The sequence below is a fragment of the Mangifera indica genome, chromosome 18 (assembly GCF_011075055.1).
Source record: "Mangifera indica cultivar Alphonso chromosome 18, CATAS_Mindica_2.1, whole genome shotgun sequence".
NCBI lineage: Eukaryota > Viridiplantae > Streptophyta > Magnoliopsida > Sapindales > Anacardiaceae > Mangifera > Mangifera indica.
In genome coordinates, this window is record NC_058154.1 from 10,626,350 (window position 1) to 10,641,489 (window position 15,140).

Below are 15,140 nucleotides of genomic sequence, written 5' to 3' on the forward strand. Positions count from 1 at the left end.
TTTTGAATTAAATAGAAAATACTAATTAATCGAATTGATTTTTTGGTTATTCAATCTTTTAACTAAATTTTAAAAAATTATTATATTTTATTATTTTTCTAATTTTTTTGAAAAAATATTTAATATTTTATTAAATTTTTATTCAACTTTTTAAGAACTAGTTTGGTTTGATTGATCGATTTTGAAAATTAGATAAACTGGTAACTGAACCTAAAAATCAGTTTTTCTATATTTCTGAATTGGTGTAGAGCTAGTTTTTCAAATAACATATTTTTTTTATTCGGTTTTCGATTCAAAAATCAGTTCAATTCAGTAATTAGATAATTTTGAATATCCCTATATGAAATTATACGTATTTTAAGATATATTGAATTAATAAGATACAATGAATATGTCATATAATATGATATGTATCTTATGATATGACACAAATTATTGATACGAATTAATATACTTTTTTAAAGAAAATGATTATATAATAAGATTGTATATGAAAAATTTTAAAATTTTAAAGGTATTTGTAATTTTTTTCAGAACGATGGTTTATAAATTAGGTTTTTTTAATTATTTTATTAATATTTCATCAGTTTATTTTTTAAAAAAGCACATATTATATATCATATATAATACAAAAAATTAAATTTTCAATATATGAGAAGATAGGTGAGTCAATAACCTTGGTCTCCAAGGCTACCAAGTCTCTCTACCAGGACATGCTAGTTCCTTTTCGCTTTCGGTTCCAGAAATTTCAGCTTACATATACATCATCTACAGCCATTCCAGATGCATGGAGACTGTTATTTGCCTGAAGACTGTTTAATATTTTGAGCACTTTTCAAATGTTCAACCTGAAAATGCAAAAATAAGAGTGGAAATTCATAGAAAGGAGACTGAAAAGACCACGTTGATCACTGGTATTTTATCAATAAAAGAAGATCGAAAGAGGACAAATTATACTGTCGCATTGCCCTAATAACGTTCTTGTGTAACACTTAACTCATGATAAATGTTAGAGGTGAAGAATTGAGGTTTCACACTAAACAAATATAATCTCATAAGTCCAAAATTTGATTTTAAAATATTATCAAAAAAAAATTAAAATTTTATTTTTATATTTAGAATTTCTCTTTTTTGTTATTATAATTAGAGTTAGACTCGAATCGAATCTGTTTGAGTTCAAACTCGATTTGAACGAGTCTAAAACAAGTCAATCCTATACGAACTAGGTCAAGCTCTAGCTTAAGCTATTCGCTAAATTTTTCAATTAAAAATTTTTATATAAAATGATGTTATTTTAATCAATATATATTAAAACGACATCGTTTTAATAATGAAAAACGAGTCGAGTTTAAATTTGGTTTTCACAAGCTCAAGCTCAAACTTGAGCTTAGCTATATATAACCAAACTGTGCCTTGAGCTTAGCTATATATAACCAAACTGTGCTTAAACTTGATTCGATTCGAATTTAACCCTAATTATAACTACCCTTTGGGCCATACAATAGGCTATTTATGCCACAAGTTGTTAAAAATATTTGTTTGAGATATCTTGATACATCTTAATAAAACTCCTATAAAAGTTTATCCCAACCGACCAACATTGTGTATCAGACACTACAAAATTGAGATTGATGGCAAGAAATATATTGTTGCATCAATCTATTTGGCTTGTATTAAGATAGTCCATGAAACTAAATGGTCGTGACTCATAACCGTAGTTAGTAAATACAAAAATGAAAAAAAAGAGTATGCAAATTATACGGATATAATACAGTAAATAATAAAAAATATGTTTGTAAAAAACACCCCTAAAATTTTTATATTGAAAAAGTACGAAACTTGTATATACAGGTTTAATACGACACATTGTCAATAATATGTTTCTAAAAATACGACAATATCATAATTATTATAGTATTTTTCACAAATCTCTTATTAAAAATCAATATAATAATTCAAATTAAAGTGTTTAATTAACTATTAAATCTAATATAACATAATACATAATCAAAATTTTTTGTATAATAAATAACATACAAGTTAGTTGGAAAAAATAAAAAAATGAATAAGTTTAAATTTCAGATTTCAGATCATAGTAAATTTTTGTACAAGCAACGCAAAAGAAAACATAAAATTAGGACTAGGAATTAAGAAAGAAATGTTGTTGAAATTTTTTTTTTATATAACAATTATATTTTCGTAAATAATTAAAAATAAAATAGACAATAAAATAACTTACAGGTGTTTTCAGCAAACTTCGGGTGGGAAATAGTAATTTCACCTAATTTTTATTTCATAATTAATAAAAAAATTAAAAGATTCTGACACGCGCAAAATCTTCAACAGCATAAGCCACGTCACTTGACATTCCAAATCGCGAGTAGAGAACTTTTCTATACTTGCACGATTGCTCTTCTCTTTCAGTCCTTGAAACAGTCGTCTGTGACTTAACTGTCCTTTTTATTCGCCACGTGTCGCTCCATTCTCTGACAGAACACAGTGAAGAAGACAGCAAACAAACAAAACGACAAGTCGTCGAATTAACCAAACACGCTAAGAGAGCTTCTGTCACAGAAACTCACTAAAATCTACACAGATTCCTTCTTGCCTGCCAATTCAAAAATCAGCTGATAATCTCTAGACCCAAACTTTTTCAATTTGAATTCCCAATTTTTAATCTCCATTTCCGATTTTTCGGTGAAAGCAAGGACTAAAAAGCTGAGATAGGCGCCGAAAAGTTTACAATTATTGCTTTTGTTGGTAAAGTTTCGACTTTTTTGTTAATTTGAATTACTGTAAGAGCTGTATTAATATGTGATTGATTGATTTATTTATGCTGAATTTGCAGGGGAGTGGCTGAATTTGGTTGAATTTACGATAATTTTTGGGGATTCGGTTGGGAATTGCGATCGGTCTCTTCTGATGATTTGTTATTTCCGATCAGTGTGCCAATTGAGCTCAATTTTGTATAATTTTCTGCCCGCGGATGTGTTCTTTATTTGTTGTTTAAATTGCCTTAGATTTCGTCTAAAAATTTAATATTTTGACTTCTAGTTGTTGTCTGCAACTGTATTATCTTGGCCTCAAATTTATTTATTTTGGGTCTGTAACTCGTTTGAAATTTGGAGCTCATTTAAGCATATTATCTGTCAAGTTTGGAGTTTGAAGGTAAAAAGTATTAGCGGTTATTGTGTGGAGTTGAGTGAAAGTCTGTGACAAATGGCTGATCGGTTTAGGTCTGCTTCAATTGAGGAATTGCCCTCTCATTTGATTTTTGAGATTTTGATTACTGGTCGGCTTAGTGCAGTTGATCTAGTATGTCTAGAGTTGAGTTCTAAACTTTTTGGAGGGAGGGATGAGTTGTACCCCCATAAATTCCGGTCGCTGGTGGATTTTGCAGCATTTCATCTTTGTGCATCACATAGCATATATGCAGAGATGAGTTCGAAAGTACAGAAAGAGCTCTTTTATCGATGTAATGAAAATTGGAAGCATGTTTTGAGATTCTTGCAGTCTGTGGAGCATTCTTCTGGCATGGTCAAAACCTCAGCAGGCAATGTACTATTTCTTTGATATTTGCTTATGTTTTCCTGATTTAATATATATGAAGTATGAATTATTGAAGTTTATTTTATAATTTATATCCTTTTATTTTTAGGATTGAAGTTATAATTATGAAAACTCAATTAATAAAGGGGAATTTTCCGTTTATAGTCTTACATATTTGTTCCCGTTTTGTGTTAGGAAGTAACTAATAAGCTACTACTCGCTCTCAAAAACTTGTATCCTACCTTTGTGGTATTCATAATAAGGGATATTGTAATCATATTCTTGGTTAGAATAAAAGTAAAGGGAATTTATTAAGAAGGAAAAGAAGAAGAAGAAGAAAGATTGTTGAATAATCAACTTGATAATTTATCAATCCAATTACGGAAGTCGAAAACAGAAGTTGCAAAAATAGAACTACGTTATCTATTAAGAAAGTATTTTGTAGCTGTTTACTCGAAAATATATCCCACAGGTTTCAAGATAGGAGAGCCCTTTTTCTTTTTTCTAATCTTATGATCCACATCAATCAGATGTTTAATTTTTTTGTGCCTCCCCCCAAAACAAAATAAAAAAGGCCAATGAATTGAAGTTTTACCACTATTGATAGATGGTTACTGAAAGTTATAACACATTGTTACTTTTTATCAGCAGATGCAGATAACAACTGAAAGGTATCACACATTGCTGATCAGCAATTCCTCAGTTTACTCTTGTGGTTCCAATTTATGTGGTGTTCTTGGTCATGGTCCTGAAACAACACAGTGTGGAGCATTGACACGGATTAATTTTCCATATGCAGCACATGTGGTCCAAGTTTCAGCCACCCAAAATCATGCTGCTTTTGTTCTCCAGTCTGGAGAGGTTTGTAACTCATTTTTCAACCAATGTTTTTAAGGATATAGTCAACTGCGGTGGTTCCATGTGAATATTTTAAAGCATAAATTAAGTTAATTCTTTGTTGTTGTTCTTATGCTGAATTCTTTTGCTGATATTGTCTTTTGTGCTGCATTTGCTATAGTTTGACAAAGTTTGTGTCAAATAGAACCTCACTCCTATCATATGTACATCCCATTTCTGACACAGGTTTTCACATGTGGAGATAATTCATCATATTGCTGTGGTCATAGAGATACAAGCCGTCCCATATTTAGGCCTAGGCTTGTTGATGCTCTGAAGGGAGTTCCTTGCAAGCAGGTAGTGTTCATATCAGTACTGTTTTATTGTAGATGGTATTGGTTACATTTTATTACAGTTTGAAAATTGTAGATGACATGCATGTTGGTTCCGTCTTTATGTGGATTGCAGATGTTTTTTTACATTTTCTTGCTTCTCTATGTAGACTAATAAGAGAAAATGGTGGGAATTGTTAACCTATATATAGTATAATGAGTGTGTTATGTCCTTATTTAATGACCATGTTTAGGCCTTTAGGGTTTAGGGTTTAGGGTTTTTTCATTATCTTTAATTAATTCTGTATATTCTTAGCTTTGTCCTAGTGGTTGTCAGCCTGTAGGCTTGAAAAGCCACATCTTTTAATGATACATTGAAATATTTTAAGCCCTTTTTGATTTATCCTGTTGTATACCTCTTTTTTCATACTAAAGATGTGAATAGAAGCGGGACTAAATTTTTTATTATGATTTTATGGTGGATTTTAGGCCTTCCTCAGTTAGCGGCTCTCTTTCTCCCTAGAGTACAGAATTTAGTTTCTCTATTAGTTTTTTTAGGGGACATGATATTACCTAACTTGTTTTTTTCCCTCTACTAAAAGCTAGAAGTTCTTTCAGGTTGCTGCAGGGCTTAATTTTACTGTGTTCCTAACAAGACAAAGTCATGTCTACACATGTGGGTCCAACATATACGGCCAGCTTGGTCATGGTGACACTGTAGACAGGCCAACACCCAGAAGTATTACATTACTTGAGGCAGTTGGCTCTGTCGTTCAGATTGCTGCTGGTCCAAGTTATGTCCTGGCAGTAACAGGAAATGGGGAAGTTTACTCATTTGGTTCTGGTTCCAATTTCTGTCTTGGACATGGAGAACAGCATAATGAGTTCCAACCGCGTGTGATCCAGACATTTAGGAGAAAGGGCATTCATGTAGTTTGTGTCTCTGCTGGTGACGAGCATGCAGTGGCACTTGATTCCAGTGGATTTGTTAGTCTCTTCCCTGAGAATTTTCTTTTCTTTAGTTTGCTAGGATTTGGTGAATTTCTAACTTTAGTTTATGGTGGTTGCAGGTATATACTTGGGGCAAAGGTTACTGTGGTGCTCTTGGCCATGGTGATGAGATTGATAAGACTATTCCAGAACTCTTGAGCAGCCTTAAGAGCCGCCTAGCTATCCAGGTTAGGTTCATTATTCCACTATATCATTCTTGATGAAAGAGCATACCTAGTGGCTTTCCTGCATGTTGTTTATTAACCCAAATGCAATATTCTAGTGGTTATAATAGGACAAACTTAATTTCATAGGAATTAGGTCAAGAATCAGAATTATGTTTTCATTCCTTCCAGTTTCAGTGTCAAATGCGATGGGAGGGGCCTTTTTCCTTCCAGCATCAGGTTCCCTCAAAATGTGGGTTTCTCAGTCTCCACTAGTGTGTTTGATATATTCTCTTTATTTGTTACTGTTGGTCCACCTCTTTGTGCTTCCATTATCTTATCAAATATCAAGCAGACCAATGTCTGCTGCATTTATCTGACCAAGTTCTGATTCCTATATTATTAGTTCTGTGTTCTTTTAAATATCATAATTGAAGTCCTTTACCAATTTCTTGTTTTGATTATAAAATTAAACCACTGGATCAGAAAAAAGCATAGCTGTGAAAATTTTGTATAACTGTTGATCCTAGAATTGGAATCAGGTAAACATCATAATTGAACTATCCTTTACCAATATCTTATCATGATTGTAGAATAGGACTCTGGGTCAGAAAATGCATTGTTATCAGATTTTTAAAAAATCTCTATATAATTGGTTTGTTATAAAGAAGAATTCTGTCCATAGAGGAATTAGAAGATTTCCTTTAATGCCACTTTATTGAGGTCAAACTGCTTATTGCTGGCATTTTTTTTTTAATTCATTAGGTCTGTGCTAGAAAGAGGAAAACTTTTGTTCTGGTTGATAATGGTTCGGTTTATGGCTTTGGGTGGATGGGGTTTGGTAGCCTTGGGCTTACATATGATAAAGTGATGAAGCCACGGATCCTCGACAGCTTAAGAGGTCTTCATGTTTCTCAAATTAGCACTGGTCTGTACCACACTGTTGTAGTCACTCAACAAGGACGACTATTTGGTTTTGGAGATAATGAGCGAGCCCAACTCGGACTCGATGAGTTAAGAGGAAGCCTTCAACCGACTGAAATTTTTCTTCGGAAAACTGAAGACGAGGCTGATGTTGTTTCCCAGAGTGCATGACCTACATGGTATTTCTTTTACCTGTTTTCTGTAGAGTGTTAAGGTATTATTTATTTATGAACAATAATGGATGTTTTCCCTTAAGATTTCTTATAGAATTTCATGAAACTGTAACTGTGAATTCAGGGTAAATCAGTGTTGTATTGAAACAAGTTGTAGTATGCAGTAACTCTTGCTTTTAGTGGTTTTTTTGTTTAAAAAAAAAAAAAATCTGTCATACAATTTGAAAGTTTTAATACATTTCTGAAATTGCTTTTGCTGCCTCTATTTAGTATCTCTCAATCTCTCTCATTATAATGAGTGTATTTGTTACCACAATATTATCATCTATAATTTTTATTAGAAAATTTTCTAAAACGGCTATTTATGGGATAAGTCCAAACGGTTAATTAGCTGACCGTCAATTGGTTAACACCTTAATTGCTACATGAGTGAAGAGTCGAGAGTGAGTAGTGAAACACCACTTTTGAGGTCAGGGGCACTACTCCCCACACTCCACCCACTCATTGGAGAGTCGAGGCTCTGTCCATTGACCAAGCAACGAAACCCATGAATATGTTGTCATAGTGCCTAATTTCAAAGTGGTTGCCAATCCCAAAGAATTAAGTCTTATAGCTTGAATGAGCGAGAAAGGAAGGATGTTTGTAGTTGAGATATTCCATCCTTTTCGTGTCTATTTGAGAGTTATATTTTCAATTTAATCGAATTTGAATTGATCACATTAAATAGATGAAATCCTGAATCTAGTGATTAATACCACAACTTTTGTTTGAATATTTTCACTTTTACTATTCAAGCTATTGTTTAGATTGGTTGAAATTTATCCGTTGCCTAAACTATTTTACCTTTTGTGTAGGTTATAGATTGTAACTTATCCAACTATGGAAATATTGTATTTTAGGCCCACTATATTGTTACGATTGCCATTCATTAGGGCTTTCATTCTAAGGTTTAACACTTAATCATATAATGAAATATCATCTAAGTATCTAATTAGATACTCAAAATTATATATACATAACATTACTAAAAAAAGTTTGTATTGTAGGAATATTGTCTATTGGCTCTCCTTGGAACTAGGGTGGTACTGTTACCACAATCCAAATTTACTCAAAGGCTTGGACCAATCTTGTAGAAACCAACAGAAGAAAGAAACGGTAAGAGCTTCATTGCTTTATATATGCAAAGCCAGCCTGGGAATTTTTTTCTTAGAGAAAGTGAACGAAATGCCTTCTTTAATTACCCTTCTTGGGAATCACCCATCACTGAATAGAAATTTCTCATAGAAATATATAATTTGAGAAATTCAGTATGTTTATTCCTAAAGGAGCTTCATTTATTGACCAATGTTGGAATGAAGCTCCTTTCTGCATTTTCCGTAAACAACATTAGTTGAGTGTTTCCATTTTCTCGGCTGAACTCATTCTTCCCTTGCCAATAAGGTGGTTCTTTGCGTTCTCCAAGTGTAGTGACCGGTCTCACAATTACTATACCAATCATTAGGTAAATCAAGAGTTTAATCTTGAAATATTATTTTTGAACCCTTCCTTTCATTCTTGTAATCTTTCTTTTTGGTCACTCAAACTACCTTTTAAAGCTTCTTTGTATTCTTTCTTACCCATGAATTTCGTTTTTTGTCTGGTCATTGACAGTGACCAAATTCTTCAACTGAAGGGGCAACCATATCTCCCGGAACCCAATTCATTCACTGAGTTCATCTGTTTAGAGATCTTCACATGTGAAACATTCCTTTCCCATTTCTGGGTTTCTTTGTTTGAACTGGATGTCAGACCTAATGGTCATCAACAAACATAAATACACTTCAAAACAGTCTGATATTAACACCCTTCAATTGGAGGAGGCTTTTAGAATAAGCACTCCAACTTTCTGCTTCTCAAAACCTGATCAGTAAATGATCTTTTCTGCGTGAATAAGTGCTTCTCTAATAAGCATTCCAACTTTCTGCTTTTCAAAACGTGATCAGTAGAGGGTCTTTTCTGCATATGCCAATTCATGTTCTGTTTTTAGCTTAAAAGACAAAACACAAGTAGGCCTATCAGTTAAACATGTTTTTCAATGACACTGGATTTGTTTTAAAATACCCTCCAGCTGGTTTGGTAGGTACATACTTTCTGCCAGCACCAGATATTGACCCTTTGGACTCTTCTCAATCTCTGTAACAGTTTGAATGCAGCTGGACTGAATCAATTTATGATTCCAACTTGTTTGATTTCACAAACAAAGCTAGCTGTTTGAAAGACAATTTAGTGTTATAAAATATCAGAAGCAAATTCAATGTTTGTTTCAGGATCAGATTTATTTAATGTATCAGTTGGCATAACATTGAACCACTCGTTAAATTTTCTGAGCAGAGATTCTCCTTCTGGGATTATCTTCAGGAACTTTTTAAAACAGTTTCTAAACAAAAAAAATCAAAGAGTCAGTTGCCAAAAAATAAAGTTTAAACTGTATAGTAAAACTTAGTGTGATTGGTTTAATCTCCAATAATCAACCAACTTAAGTTAAGTTTCTTCGTCTTATCTTACTTTTATGCTTTAATATAGTATTTAACCAACTTCATAGAGCATAAAATACTTTCTTTTTTTAAACAAACAATTCTATTTAGCTAAGATTATTTTTTTGAGATCAAACTAATCATATCGAACAAGTAAAACTCATAACCGTTGTATTAGATAAGTAAAAGAATTTGAATTCATATCTTTTTATGTATGAAACTTTTTCATTATTACCCAAATTATCCTTTGATGACACTCAAAATAAAGTTCATTTTTTTATTATGGGGCATGCCACTACTATTTCACATGGCCATAATCATGTGTTGCAATAGGGATGGGAACAAGGAGGGGTGGGAAGGGAATCTCAATTCCCCTTTCTGTTATGGGGATGACAAGGAAAGAAAAATTCCCTCGACATCCCCTTTTTGTCTCCAGAAGAAAAAAATCTTATTTTCATAACTTTTAAATATAATATAAATATATTAAATAAAATTAAAATCGATCTCTTATTTCAAATATCATAAATATCATATATTAATCATTTTAATATCTACACTAAAAACTTAAATAAATTTAAAAAATATAAATAATCTGAAACTATAAATATATTAGTATTTTAAATAAATAATTAATATAAAAGAACTAGGATAGGAAAGGAGATGGGGGCAGCGTAAGGCAGAAATGGGACACATTTTTTCATCCTTAATTACGAAAGTTTTCTTTGTTTTTTTTTTTTATAGAATCCTCTTGTTCATAGAGTCAAAAAGATCCAAACCCATAAATTTAAAACAAAATTACCATCTTAAATAAGTAAAACTCATAACTATTATATTAAATAAGTAAAAAAAAATTAATTTCACACCTACTTGTATAGTCAACTTTCCCATTATCATCAACCGACCTCTCAAAGACAGTATCACAGAATCAAGTTCCATTTTTTATTATGGGGCAAGCCACTGCCATTTCACATGGCCATAATCAAGTGTTGAAGCCCGTAATCTCAGACAACCAACAGATGTTTGCCACGTCCCTCTTAATCTCTGTCAGATACCCAAGTTGTTGGTCAAAATTACATACAAATATAATCCAACAAACATTAGCTGTCACCATGATCCAGTCCCTACAATCATCATCACAAGGAGACAAGAAATGTAAAATCTTCTTCTGTTTCCACCAACTCTACCAGAAATATGTTAACAGGATTGGGATCAACACAAATTATCCAACTGTCAATTACATTTTCCGACCCAATGTTTGGCTTAAAGACCCTTTTTCCTCCTATAAATATTTTTTTTTTTAACTACATTTACAATAAATTAAATTATTATATTATTTTAAATTAACAAAATTATAATATCCCCTTTTTAAATATCAAATTTATGAAAACATTTCCATCTTATCAAGACTATTATTGTTGTCATCTTCAACCCTAATCATCTCCATCGCCTCTTACCATTATTGGTTTCTTCTTTTCCATCATCTTTCACCTCTCTATCATATGCACGATCAATCCCACATCACTATTATTTCTTCTTTTTCTCCACCCACCATCCATTATCTGCCGTTGGTGAAGTCTTAGTGAGATTCTCACGAGGTTTATATAGTGGCAGCAAAGGTTCTCAAAATTGTTAGAATTATTACATTTTTATGCTTAAAAAACATTAAGATAAGACTTGTAAAAAGATTTTATATAAATTTTTTTTCTAAATATACGGATAATGGAAGTAGTATTTTACTTTAAAAAAAGTATATTTAAGGTAACCAAACAGTACAAATCATGCTAACCAAACTTAGAATTCCGCAACCCAAATGATTAAAACCAAAAAGAAGCTTCATTCAAACAACTCTAGCCAATTATTTTTAATCCATCTTCTCTATCAACTTGGCTTCACTTACAGGACCCTTCAGATGATAAGCCAAAACTTCACAAACAAGCTTCCTCATCTTTCAGGCCATGCTCTCTAAACGTTCCCTGAAAACTTTCAACATATCATTAAAGGTTACAATTCCAACCAAGCTACAATCCTCCTCTATAACCCAAACATAATTCACTCTATGTGCAACTGCCTGAATCATCACTGCAACAAGAGAACTCTTTGTGTGGCAAACAATGGCTTCTGCCCGCCTCACCATTCTTGCTGAATAGCTCATTGACCTGCTAAACTTTCCTGATCTTGCTACCTTTGTCATTGATTCCTCATCTGAGGAAGAACTTGCAGTTAAATATGGCAGCAAATTGGAGTCCACATTGAATTGTTGCAACATTCCTTCTAGGCCTTTTTCTTTGAGCCTGTCTTTCACCACCCTGACAAGGTCCTCCGGGGGTCCTCCACAGTCAATATATGCCATAAGGTCCCCAGAGGAGAGTGTTATGATGGCGGCAGCCGTCGTCTCATCGCAGCAAGCAAGCGTCAAGGGTGAGATCTCACCTATCAGAATGCCATCAGTGTCAACTACGGCCACTGAGGTTTGATCAATGAGTGACTGAGAGATTGCTTCAAGGGCCATTGTGGCAGGGGAGTCATAGTCCACAGCAATGATATTACTACTGATAATGCCGAGATCATCAATGGAACGTGTCGAAATTGGAGAGAAAAGGCCAATGGAGCTGAGGATAAATCTAATTATATCTTCTTGGGTTAACCAACAGAATTCTCTGCTATTGTGGCTTGTTGGGCTGCTGGGTGAGAGCTTTTGAAGCTGTTTTCTTCTTGTGCTCAGTCTGTTCTTGATTGGCACTATCAGATTTTGTGCCCCTTCAAGGATAAGATCAATTGCTTCCAGTAAACTGCAATTAGAAACTAAAATTAAGATTAATTGAATCACAATAAACACCAAAACCAAAAAGTTAAACAATTTTTAAGTTACAAACTTGATATCAAATTGAATTCTTTCGACACATTAAATAAACATGATGAAAATACTGAAACGTTAGCAGATTTTTTCCCCTTTTTCCAGATTCAAAATGGGATTTTTTTTTTTTTCACTTTTTACCATGTTACCATTTCTTCCTGCAACAATCAAAACACAAAAATGATAACCCAATTCTTCAAGAACATGAAAGCTCTGAAACTAAACTGAAAATCAACAAAAATCCCACATTGAAAATGGCGATTTGATTACCTGCAAGATGGTTCCACATGCATAACGAGACCAGGGATCCTAGGGAGAAGCACAGAGACAGATGCCTTCAAAGCATCAGAAGGAGATAGCAAGTTTTCTTCTTTACAAAGATAACAAATCACATCCACCATACAGATTTTGCCAACGCATCGACAGAAAGAGGTAGCACCACTTTCGTGCACCTTGCTGTGGTCACAATCCCAGACGCTGATGAAGCTATCCTCGGAGTTTTTCAGCACGAAAAGAGCATCGGCAATGGAGGCGGTCACCGAAAGAGCCCTCAGCGCCGGCTTGCCGAGACAGAGGTCAGATACCACATGTGCCAAGAGGGTCACTGCCATGCAAAAACTGAGGAAAAAGTTGAGAACTTTCGAGAGAAGAGCCAAAAGGGTCTCTGGTTTTGGAGATTATGAAGAGTTTTGTTAAAGTTTTGCTTCAAAAATGGTGGCGGTGGTTGTGGCAGTAATAGCAGAGCTATGAAGATTGGTGATGATGTAAATGAGTGCAAATGAGGTTATTTATAGGAGAGTAAAACCATAAAGGTCCAATTTTTATCTCTCTTTTTTTTTTTTTTTTTTAAGATTTTGTAATATTATTATTAATAAAATTATATGTATATATTTTAAATAAATAAAATAAAAGTATAAATGATATATTATCATGTGTTTAGATTATTTTGAATTAAAGATAAAATAATATATTTATATGATAATATATTATTTATATACCTATTTTATATACTAAAAATATGCGTATATAACATTATTTTATTATTAATTTGATATATTTGGTGATGTGTTATGTCTATTAATCGTATAATAACGTATAATCATTTATTATATGTTTATTAACATATAATAACACTATTTATTATGCTTTGGGTTTTATTTTTTATTTAATTTTATAAGGATTATTAATTTATTAATTTTTAATAATTATTATTATTATGGTTTTTTTATTTTGCAAATTATTATATAAGAATAAAGTAATATTCAATCGTATAATAATATATTATTTGAGTATCTATTTTGTGCATACAAAATAATATTGCTTTTATTTAATTGTAATTTTAATTAGGGAAGAAAATTAATAAATGATTAAATTAATTAAATTGTTTAGATTTATTTTCAATAAACAAACCAATTCAAAAATGGTAATCAAATTATAACAAATCTACCATATAAATTCACTTGTTAGACATATTATGGTGTTTTATTTAAGAATAATTTTTATTTCCATCCAAGGCTCAGAGAAACATCTTTTGCCCCTAGGAATTTAAAAAATTATAAATGCCACCCAAAATTTATCTCCATCAATGGAAAGGAGTCTTAAAACAATATCAAATAGGTAAAATATCATATTACCCTTAATTGTTTCACTTTTATAGAATTATCATATTGTCCTTGATAGGATCTCCAACAATCTAGTCCAATACGAGAGTTAGAATCATATTGGGTTGGTGCATTCTTATCAGATATGATCAAATTTCACCTTTCTAGTGTAATTCTGACAGTTGTTTGATGTGTTTTGACTGTTGAAATCATATTTAAGGTTCAATCTCACTGGATAACACTTTGTCTAGTATAATTTGATTTGTATTGCATTCGAGCCATGGGAATTGTTAGAATTAAACCTTTTTGGGTGCACCTATCTAATGCATTTATAGCTGAAATTACATTCAAAGATATGCGATCATGTCAATTGCAATTGTTGGTGTGATTTTGACCAAATTGTACCTTTCCTAATGCAAGCCTCTCATCCAAAACATTTTTTTTTTTTGGAATTTTTGTAAGTGAAAATAACATTTATGTCCTTTTATTGTTGTTTCTTTCTAATAGAGTTGAGTTTTATATGATTTTTCATAGTTTCTGATTTTCAGAACTTGTTTTCCCCGTATCTGGGTTGGGAAATGTATTACTTTTTAACAAAATATATAAATTTTCTATAGCTTGTCACAAAGAGTAATACTATAAATATCCACTTTAGGTATACAACTGTATATATATATTTATATTTGTCATTACATGATTCAATATTATTTTATATTTAATTTAAAATCATCCAATCATGTAATGAAACATATAAATTGATATATATTTATGTACCAAAAGTAGGTACATATAATTTTATTATGTCACAAAACAATTAAAAGAGAATGTAGCTCCCAAAATTCATATATATATATATATATATATATATATATATATATATATATATATATATATATATATATATATAAAATAAATGGCATGACACATTGATTAAAAACTTTTACCATACATAAAATAGAATTCTACATTCTACATTGACCCAATTCAATTTACTTAATATTAACCTAAAATAATATAGCCATAATAGTGGATTGTCTAGTGGTCCTTCTTATAGTATCAGGATCTTATAACACATAATTTGTATTTTATGATATAATATAATATAGGTAAAAAATAATATATATTTTATAATATAATATATATTATCAATACTAATCAATATATTAAAAAAAAACAAAAATATGGTACGAGTATATATAAACA

The 15,140-nt window shown here is 31.8% G+C and overlaps 2 protein-coding genes and 1 long non-coding RNA gene across 5 annotated transcripts; 2 read left to right on the top strand and 1 right to left on the bottom strand.

Annotated features, from left to right (window-relative positions):
- Positions 1-2,543: 2,543 nt before the first annotated feature.
- On the top strand, positions 2,544-7,234 carry LOC123202295 (PH, RCC1 and FYVE domains-containing protein 1-like). 3 transcript variants are annotated; one of them, XM_044618147.1, is made up of 7 exons: positions 2,544-2,760; positions 2,849-3,558; positions 4,198-4,410; positions 4,633-4,743; positions 5,337-5,705; positions 5,789-5,896; positions 6,065-6,578. In XM_044618147.1, exons 2-7 carry the CDS (start codon positions 3,220-3,222, stop codon positions 6,146-6,148), a joined length of 1,224 nt encoding a protein of 407 aa, XP_044474082.1. In that variant the 5' UTR covers positions 2,544-2,760; positions 2,849-3,219; the 3' UTR covers positions 6,149-6,578. The 3 variants fall into 3 exon arrangements, with proteins under 3 accessions (XP_044474082.1, XP_044474080.1, XP_044474081.1); XM_044618145.1 differs by lacking the exon at positions 6,065-6,578 and adding an exon at positions 6,638-7,234 and having other exon boundaries at positions 2,548-2,760; XM_044618146.1 differs by lacking the exon at positions 6,065-6,578 and adding an exon at positions 6,638-7,234 and having other exon boundaries at positions 2,549-2,760; positions 4,201-4,410.
- A 751-nt stretch (positions 7,235-7,985) lies between these two features.
- LOC123202426 lies at positions 7,986-8,837 on the top strand. The gene is made up of 2 exons (XR_006498963.1): positions 7,986-8,470; positions 8,620-8,837. It is a non-coding gene; the product is annotated as an uncharacterized LOC123202426 (long non-coding RNA).
- A 2,376-nt stretch (positions 8,838-11,213) lies between these two features.
- On the bottom strand, positions 11,214-13,104 carry LOC123201340 (CBS domain-containing protein CBSX5-like). Its single transcript, XM_044616795.1, has 2 exons — positions 12,607-13,104; positions 11,214-12,271 (listed from the first exon to the last, which is right to left on the bottom strand). Exons 1-2 carry the CDS (start codon positions 12,945-12,947, stop codon positions 11,431-11,433), a joined length of 1,182 nt encoding a protein of 393 aa, XP_044472730.1. The 5' UTR covers positions 12,948-13,104; the 3' UTR covers positions 11,214-11,430.
- Between the last annotated feature and the right edge of the window lie 2,036 nt (positions 13,105-15,140).